General features: G+C 39.3%; 3 protein-coding genes and 1 pseudogene across 7 annotated transcripts in view; 2 read left to right on the forward strand and 2 right to left on the reverse strand.

Annotated features, from left to right (window-relative positions):
• LOC104778733 lies at positions 162–2,446 on the reverse strand (annotated as a pseudogene).
• LOC109132215 lies at positions 3,285–4,067 on the forward strand. The gene is made up of 2 exons (XM_019243481.1): positions 3,285–3,515; positions 3,788–4,067. The coding sequence occupies exons 1-2, from the start codon at positions 3,341–3,343 to the stop codon at positions 3,877–3,879; spliced, it is 267 nt and encodes an 88-aa protein (XP_019099026.1). The 5' UTR covers positions 3,285–3,340; the 3' UTR covers positions 3,880–4,067.
• On the reverse strand, positions 4,060–6,567 carry LOC104774854 (magnesium transporter MRS2-1). The gene is made up of 7 exons (XM_010499272.2): positions 6,350–6,567; positions 6,196–6,249; positions 6,053–6,106; positions 5,250–5,861; positions 4,675–5,136; positions 4,540–4,587; positions 4,060–4,449 (listed from the first exon to the last, which is right to left on the reverse strand). The coding sequence occupies exons 4-7, from the start codon at positions 5,838–5,840 to the stop codon at positions 4,219–4,221; spliced, it is 1,332 nt and encodes a 443-aa protein (XP_010497574.1). The 5' UTR covers positions 5,841–5,861; positions 6,053–6,106; positions 6,196–6,249; positions 6,350–6,567; the 3' UTR covers positions 4,060–4,218.
• Positions 6,931–8,906, forward strand: part of LOC104774895 — a 5,232-nt gene continuing 3,256 nt past the window's right edge. The window contains exons 1-7 of one of the 5 annotated variants that reach the window (XM_010499286.2): positions 6,931–7,252; positions 7,495–7,608; positions 7,774–7,867; positions 7,979–8,162; positions 8,260–8,298; positions 8,409–8,518; positions 8,599–8,891. In XM_010499286.2, coding sequence (XP_010497588.1) covers positions 7,859–7,867; positions 7,979–8,162; positions 8,260–8,298; positions 8,409–8,518; positions 8,599–8,891 — 635 coding nt within the window. In that variant the 5' untranslated portion in view covers positions 6,931–7,252; positions 7,495–7,608; positions 7,774–7,858. The remainder of the gene's footprint in view (positions 7,253–7,494; positions 7,609–7,773; positions 7,868–7,978; positions 8,163–8,259; positions 8,299–8,408; positions 8,519–8,598; positions 8,892–8,906) is intronic. The other 4 variants (XM_010499296.2, XM_010499292.2, XM_010499299.2 and 1 more) reach the window with 4 other exon arrangements.

Consider the following 8,906-nt stretch of genomic DNA (forward strand, 5'->3'; position numbering starts at 1 on the left):
TTGCTCACAAATTTACTCCCACAATACAGAATCTGAACACAGAGTCGCGGATCTGGCTGGACTTTACAAGCAAATCTCCAACAAGTATCATTACGTTCCACTGACAACATGTACCAAAACGCTCCAGTTATCTGCAAGTGTATATAAATCATAAATAAATGTCACAAAAGAAGAGTCNCGTCATCATAGTCATCTTCATCATAACCCATTTCTTCTTCTTCTTCTTCTTCAAGGCGTCTCAGTTCAGCGTTTTTCCTTCTCGAATAGCGACGCCAAGCAGCTTGGATGAAGCAAGAAGCCCAAGTTCTCCATTGCTGAGAATAAAACCTAAAAGTTTGTTGAACCTGTCGACTATGAAGTCTCCTAAACTGACTTGCTACAAACTTCAGCTCTTCAGCTTCAAGAGCGAAAGCCTCTACTTCAGTCAGAGCCTTCACTGTTCTTGTGGAAGAAGGTAAGTTTGAGCCTGCTTTAGGGTCAAGTGCCCATGTCAGAAGCTCTTCACCACAAAAGTCTCCTTCTTTCAGTAACCCTCTATTGAAGAAACCACTTCTTCCTCCATCTGTTGTTACACTCTCTAACCGACCTCGGATTATGAACATCATTTCGTTAACCGGGTCTCCTTCACGCACAATGTATGTGCTTTCCGTGTATAGACTCGGCTTTAATCTCTCACAGATCGCGTCAAGTAATCTTTCATCCATATTAGCAAACAGAGGAACCTGCAGAAACAGAACACATAGTTAATTATAGTTAGTTAGTTCGTTAGTATCTGAAGCGATTCTAGCATTCTGATTCTAAAAACTTTACCCTTCTAACTAAATTTAGACAGAGATGGCGTTTGATGTCTCTCCTGAGATCTTTAGGTAAACTCTGGACAATGTTTTCTTCGTCGACACCTCTTGTCTCTAACCATTTGTATTGATCATAGCGTCTAACTCTTTCCCTCAGATTTTGTGGAAGTGACCTGTGATGCATCCACTGTTCGGAGTCACGTCTCTTGATCCTCATTTCCTCGAGACGAACAGTAAGTGACTGAAGATAAGTCTGCATATTACCGATTAGAAGCGCGAAAAGAAGAAGTCCAGCTATAGCAATCGCAATGGAAAACAAAACCTCTCCTGGAAATGTACTTGTTTGCAGCCCTTGACCTAACGTGCTGTTCAAGAAGACACCAAAATATATCAAAATTACTGCATAAGCTAACGGTTGATTAATCGGTTGCAATGCCTTACCTGAGATTTTGAAGACCCCACCAAAGACAATAACAGAACTTGGAGAAAAATGATGTTGATGATACAATGCCTGAAGATATAGCTTGACCGTATATCCCATAGTTAAACTTTGAATCATCTTTAGCAGAACAATTGCTTTTGAGAAGCTCAGGGACTGTTTTTATCTATTCAGTGTCTCGATTGCTCACAAATTTACTCCCACAATACAGAATCTGAACACAGAGTCGCGGATCTGGCTGGACTTTACAAGCAAATCTCCAACAAGTATCATTACGTTCCACTGACAACATGTACCAAAACGCTCCAGTTATCTGCAAGTGTATATAAATCATAAATAAATGTCACAAAAGAAGAGTCATATATATACATAGAGAAACTTACGTGGCTTGCAAGCATATACCAGAGGAGATAATAAGCAGCACCAGCCCAAGCTCCTTCAGCAAAAGCTCCTGCAGTTTTCTTCAGTTCTGATGTTAACGGAATAAACCTAACGAATCTAGGAATATACTGCACAATCACAATGTTTAACAATGCTGTTTTCGTCGGTAACACATCTGATCCTTTAGACCCGTGAAGAAACTTCCACACCGCAATCTGTAATAGCCACGCAAAACATCATATTAATGAATCCTAAAAAAGAATCCATTTTTTTTAGTAACCATCTAATGATATTTTTGACTCTATTCTACCTGAGGTAAAGGAAGCACTGCAAGGAAATCAACGATGAAATAACGGGTTAAGTAGCGTTCTGCGATCTTTGCAGGATCAATGACAAGCTCACCGCGACCAAACACACGAGAAGAAGGAGCTATATAAGCTGTACGAAACTGAAGAGCCATTCGAGTCAAGTAGAAAACATCAACGATGGTTCTAAGAGTAGTGGTTGTAACAGCTAGCTTCGTGTCAATCCCTATACAGCTGCTTCCGGAATTATCGACAACGGGAAGATAAAAGAACAATGGATCAACCGAGACAGCTAAAATACAAGAAATGACGAACAATCTGTTCCATATGAGAAGTGTTTTGTCTTGAGGATCGAATATTTTCTTCTCTGTTATCCTCAAATCTTCTGGAAACACGGCTCTTGTAACCGATTTGCCGATGGTTATTAGACCTTCTGATCCGATTTTTTTGACTCCTTCCCTGAAAGATTTGGATACTTTCTTCTTTTCTCCTCCTCCTCGATTCTTTAGGTTAAATCCGAAACAGTTTCCTTTCATCATTATTCCAGTCGCGGGAGAAGAAGTTGAATCTATATCATCTAACCTGTACATTCAAAGTTCATACCGTCATTCAATGGATCTGAAGATATAACAAAAGACAAGAAAATATACTATTGGATCTTTACCTAACGAATTTTTCTCTCTGGCCGCTTATGTATTGTGATTTGTACATTTGTTCTGAGAAACAACCATACGCTTAACCTAGCTAGCTAGTATCACCACAGATCTCGATTATATAAAATAAAATCTGGGAAAAAGGGGAGATTCGATTAAGGAGAGCATCGAATGCAAAATACTTTTGCAGTGATTTCTAGTAAATATGGAAAAGTGTATGAATGATTTTGGATTAATCTTCTAAGGCTTGAAGAAACTTGGGAAAGAAGAAAGTGAAGATTCCTTCTTAGTTGTTGGTACCATAGATGGCGGAAGAACGATTGACTGAGATTCGACCGTTGTGAAAGTTTGTTGAATTAATCATACACTAACCATGTTTTGATGAGGAATGAGGAGCGTATTTACCGCGTAATCTGACGAGGCGCCAAGAGTTATTATAGCTCTCTTGTGTTGTTGTGTAATTCACTCTCTTAGATTGGTTTTTCATATCTTCTTTACCCACCACGTATTTTGGGCTAAAACTGTAATTGAAGAAAGTTATAACGCTTTCACACTAATATGCAACAAAATATGGGGTGCAAAATGTTATTGTGGCAAAGAGAAAGTTTAATGTTGATGGGCCTTTAATTAAGGCCCATTAAAAACCTCACCACAGCAAGCTACTCCTACTTTAATTCTGGACCCAAATCTCATATCCCCTTTAATTCTTGGATTGATAAACCCTGTTGACTACTGGTGTTAGTAAAGTTAATCGAACGAAATCTGAGGATGGGAAATGAGACGAAGACCAATGGCGGTGCTGCGGCGAGTTTGGCCGGAGGCGGAGGAGGATTCAGAGCTAAAATGGAACATTACGTTTACAGTGGTGAAAAGAAGCACGTCATCGTTGGGATCGGAATCGTCTCGCTCATCTTCGGAGTTCCTTGGTATCTGATGACTCAAGGTCCGATCTCGACTCTCATCGTTTAATAATATTGTATATATGAAGATGAATCAGTAGTTCTTGTGGGTCCTGGGTTCGAAAGAAGATGTTATAATCATATTGGCTTGACTGCTAGATAACACTGAATAAATGGTATCTCAGTATTTCCAATTTAACATTCCAATTGGACCTGAACGGCTGAATCAGTATTTCATCTGATTTTGGTTACAACAACTCATAGGGTTTTACTCTGTTTAGGCTAAATCCTTGCAGTTTTTTTTGGTTTCTTTCAGGGTCAAAGCATCAATCTCACCAAGATTACATGGACAAGGCTGATAAAGCTCGGAAAGCACGTCTCTCATCGTCTCCATCATCTAACAAGTAGTCTGTCTTCAAGTATGGAGTCACTGCCACACATGTTTAAAAACTCAGTATAAGATGTTTAAAAACTCAGTATAAGATCTCTGAGGTTTTGTGGTTTAGATTACCAAAGTCATTCTCATTTTCTTGAATTTGTTTTTAAGCACCATGTTTGGTTATCCGTTTCTAAATAAAAAGATCAAGATTCTATCACATTTGGATTGACAAACCTCTATGATAAAAATGCTTAAGATTCCATTGTGGAAAGGAAACAAATCATTAATCTGTAAGCAACATAACAATAGAAGTTTAAGTCTACTTTTCTGGGGAGGCATGGCACATTCATGTCTATCTCTCCATCTTCTTATAGAGGCATGAGTCTCCTATACTTGAAGAACCAGACGAATGCCGAAAAAATAACAAGTCCACATACTCCAGTGATTATGAGTACCCATCTGAATGCACCTGGCTGGTTGAAGAAGTCTATCTCAAAGTTCATCCCAAAGATCCCAGCTACGACCCCAAATATGGCTACAACAAATGTTGCAGTCGTCAGAAGCAACTCAAACTGGATCAGCTGATTCCGCACATTATCCTGCACAAAATCAAAGACTTTTTCAGCAGGCTCTTATGGTTTCTCATATTGGATGTGGATGATGGGAAAAGTTTAATTTTTGGGGTTTACCAGTTGAATGTTAATGAAATCTTCGGTGTCATCAATGTACTCCTTCAACTGTAAAGCAAAGAGATTGATACAAATGATTAGAGCTTCATAGAAAGGAAAGACAGAAAGTAAAAAAGGAGAAGAGGCTTTAAGTACCGATGTCAACTTGTTTAGAGTGCTATCAATGACAACAAAATAAGCTTCCAGCAACATCTCTAGCTCTTCTATGTTCTCCTGGACGCCTTCTGAGCTCCTTGCACTGTCATGCCGGCTCCTCGCAATGCTCAAGCTTTTATCAAGTCTTCGGGAATCAGGTGGAGAAGAAACAGGAGAGACTGGTGCAGAAACAGATAGACCATCATTTGACCTGTAACCCATTATGGATTGGTCACCGTACAAAGAACCTTCCATTCTCTTCTTCTTCTCTGTTAGATACATTTCTGCCATATCTCCATCATCATCCATTAGCTGCTCGATCTCATCCCTTACCTTCTGAACTCTTCTTGTCAGTGCTACAAGCCTGCTCTTTAATCTACGTACACGCTCCAAGTTTAGTGTACTGATCTTTGAGGTAAGCTCATCTAACAACGGGTATGCCTCAATCTCCAACTCTGAAGCCTATAAAGAAAGATAAAATTTGATCAACTTAGTGTGTAGAAGTCCAAATCAAGCCTAGCATTAGTCTGTTTTATCTAAGGGGGAATCAAAGTCTAAGCTAAACTGTTACTAACCTGAGAATCGAGAAAGGTACAAGCAGCTTCAAGGGCAATTTCAAGAGCTCTAAACTCGAAAGGTAAATAATCAGGGGATGAATTCTCAAAAGCATTGTCAAAACTCCTGCTCCGTCTCCTACTCAACTGGGAATTTTCCTCCTGCCACAGCTCACCTACAGCACTAGTCTTTAGTCTCTGCTGCAACTCAACAACATACCGGAGCACGTAGTTGTCAAGGGAATTGAGGAGCAGAACTTCATCAGCAGTAATAATACAACGAATTTGCTCCAAGTTGACGACAATAGCCTTTTCTCGGCCGAGGATAGTTGACGGATACACAAATAAGGGATCGAGGAGCCTTAAATCACGGGCGGGCAAATCACATCTGCGCATCATAGTGAACTTGTCAACCTCCATGACCTGAGTATTGCCAGAAGTATCAACACGAATCCAAGACCGTAGGCCTTGGCCACGCTTCTTCAAACCCAAGACATCAACTCCAAGAAGGGGAGCTCTTCCAGAAGCAGAAGGGCGAGACACAGCAGTATCTCTGAGGTTCATAGCTGAAGCAGGTCTTGGAGGAAGCAGCCGCTCTTTTAGTTCAGACATTGTTGAAAATCCAAAAAACAACTGAAATGCCAAACAATCACACAGATCAACATAAACAATCTAACAAAACAGATACTTAGATTCAGATACCGAATTGCAAAAATAACCAAAACAACAAAAACGTCATATGATACTACTCTATTGGGCGCAGACTAAGAACGTATTCCACATACCACAGGCTACAAAATTACAGGAAGCTAAAGAAGAGATACCAGTTAAATCAAGGGTGATCTCGTCGTCGTTCTTACTCTATCCAAGCCAACTAACTATAACCAGAAAACAATAAACTAATATCAGATTCCGATAAGAGATAAAAAAATTGGAAACTCAGAGCAAACGAAGCACAAAGCCATACCAAAGCTACAGCCTACAAACGCCGTAAAATTTTACCAGCCACCGGATCAAACAGCTGCAGATTGGAAACAAAATGAACACATAATCATATCAATCGGGTATGAAGCGAAGAAAACCCCAAAAAAAAAAACCTAGCAGATGTATCTGAATTTTACCTCTGACACGGAGACTGGTTTCATCACTCAAGCTTAAACCAATGAAAACGAAATAGAGAGATTCATAAACCAAACGAAGAAGAAAATAAAACCTAAGAGATCGATCGAAGCTTCTTGCAAGCAAAACACCGAATGGTTCGTCGGATATTGTTTTCCTTTATGTCGGAAACAAAAGAGCGATGGAGACAANAAAAAAAAAAAAAAAAAAAAAACACACGCAAAAACAAAAAAAGCTTTGCAAATGAGTCGTGGTGGTGAAATGATATGAGAGAAGAAAGTAAGAAACTACTGCTCCCACCCCCTACTTGAGGGTTAAACCGGAATGCTAACCGACCGACTTATCTAGTTAATTTACCGGGTTACCTCTAACTTACCCACTAATTTGTAGTATAAAATATCATCAAATCTACTTTTAAGATCATTAATGTTGTCATTATCATTATCTCTCCCCCATAATTTAATGCTAAAAATTAATCATATTTTAACCGAGAGAGTGTGATAGAGTAAAAGAGACAAAAACTGATTGAGATGACGTCAGCTGTTGAGAATCTTGAAAAATATTCGGTTAACCCGTTTCAGATATTGACCCGATTCTTTTGATAACCCGACCCGTTTTTCTCCTGCGGAATTTTTTTCAGTGGCGGTTAGCTTGTCCACCTGCTTCCTCCTCTGTCTTCTTCTTCTTCCTTTATCCTTGTTGTCTCCAAATTTCGCTTAATTTTTTTCAACTGATTTTAGCTAATTCGATCGATCTCTGTATTGAGTTTGTGTTTTGAGCTTTCCACCAAATTTTGAAATTGACTTCTTTTTGTTGTTCTTCGTGAATCTGTCTCCGATCGCTATACCCGAAGATTGATTACTTACTACTCATTGGGACTTCGCTCTTTGAATTCGTCCTCAAAGGTAGTAAATTTTCCAAATTTCGCCCTAAAATAGTAATTTGTTCTCTTCTCGATAGATGGGTTCTTCGGTCTTCCTATTAGCAACGTTGTTTTAGGTTTGAGTGCCGTGGGTTCAATCACCAATGTGGGCCTTGGAAACCTTAAAATTACTTGGGGATTTTGAAGTAGAGTATGTACATATTAGAAACAACCGGTTTTAACATTGCTTGAGTTCTGAAGCGTTTCTTGCATTTTTTATGTTAGGCAGGGTGTTAATGAGCTCGTAGACAAGATTTTGTTCTTTTATCCTGCCGATTTAGACGTATCCACGCAGTTATCAGTTATAGGGCTCAGTGAAGGTCTTATTACTTTTACTAGGTTAGCTGCTGCTCATTCTTCCCTTTTACTAGTTTTTTTTTTCATTATTGGTGTTCGAAATTTGGTTGCATTTATGATCTTTTTCGATAAAAATCAAGCTCCTTAATCAATAGTCTGTGTGAATCTTGTTCATCTTTTGAGGCTTGTTGTGACTAATAAATGCAGACTTTTCTCTCCGGAGGCAGCTTGTGAGGTTATAGAAGCAGAAAGACATTCCCATGTTTTCTATGAGCCTGAACCCGATATCTGGATGGTCATGGTAAGACAATGTCTTACTTTTACTTGTTATAGCACAGAATTTTTTAAAGAACGATGCACCGGATGTGTCTTAGTAATGTCAGTGAACAAGATCTGATCTAGACAGTGGCAGGTTGTGGAGAAAAATAAAGAGACAGGGGCAATATGGAGGATTGATGCATTAAGGAGAGTGCTTAAGGAAGTGCACTCACTCTTTGTCATGTTTCATGGGTCACTTAGGGCATTAATCGAAAAAGAACCAACAGGAGAGCTTACCCGGTCACAATTGTACCCGTTCTTCACAGATTATCTAACCAGTAAGTGATTCTCCCAAAATCTAGCACATAAAATTTCCAGTGTTTTCCTTTTCATTTGGTGTTCATCTTCAATACATTTTATGTCGCTAATTGTCAGCATTTCAAAAGCTGTCTCCCTCGGAATTCTGCTGCTGTGGTATAATGCTGAAGTTGCTATGTCAAATGCCTTCCTTTGGATTTGTGCATACCCGCATTATGCTTAAGTTGGTTCGTGTCTCTTATGCAAAGGTTTTCTTTTTGGGGCAGATCTTTTTGTTGGGAAGAAACTTCAGCTACCAACTTTCCATGAAACTTTGAGAGAGCGTGGAACTGTTCAGATGCTTACTTTAGCAAAGGACACTGCACTTGAAGTTCAGGTTTGTTTCTCCAAATCTGTTGGACTATTTATCACACACATAATATTTTGTTGTTTGACAAGCAATTTTTGGATATACAGTCTCTTGTTCAAGTACTAGATTCATGTGCTGGGAGCTTAAGATGCCACTCTATGATCTTATTTCAAGATCTGTTGGTTTCAACAACTCTCTCAGCTGATGATACCGTCAACTTATTTACATTTGCTGTAATGAGGTTGACCTCAAAAGCTTTATCCTCTGATGCGAATTCTTGGTCATATCTACGTAAGGGGCCTGGTTCATCTGAAATCTCTAATAGATCCACTTTGGCACCCTTTGGCTCAATTGATTCCCTACCCTCAGGAAATGGTAATAACATGCATCATGTTATTAGGCCACTACAGAATGA

The sequence above is a fragment of the Camelina sativa genome, chromosome 3 (assembly GCF_000633955.1).
Source record: "Camelina sativa cultivar DH55 chromosome 3, Cs, whole genome shotgun sequence".
Lineage (NCBI taxonomy): Eukaryota > Viridiplantae > Streptophyta > Magnoliopsida > Brassicales > Brassicaceae > Camelina > Camelina sativa.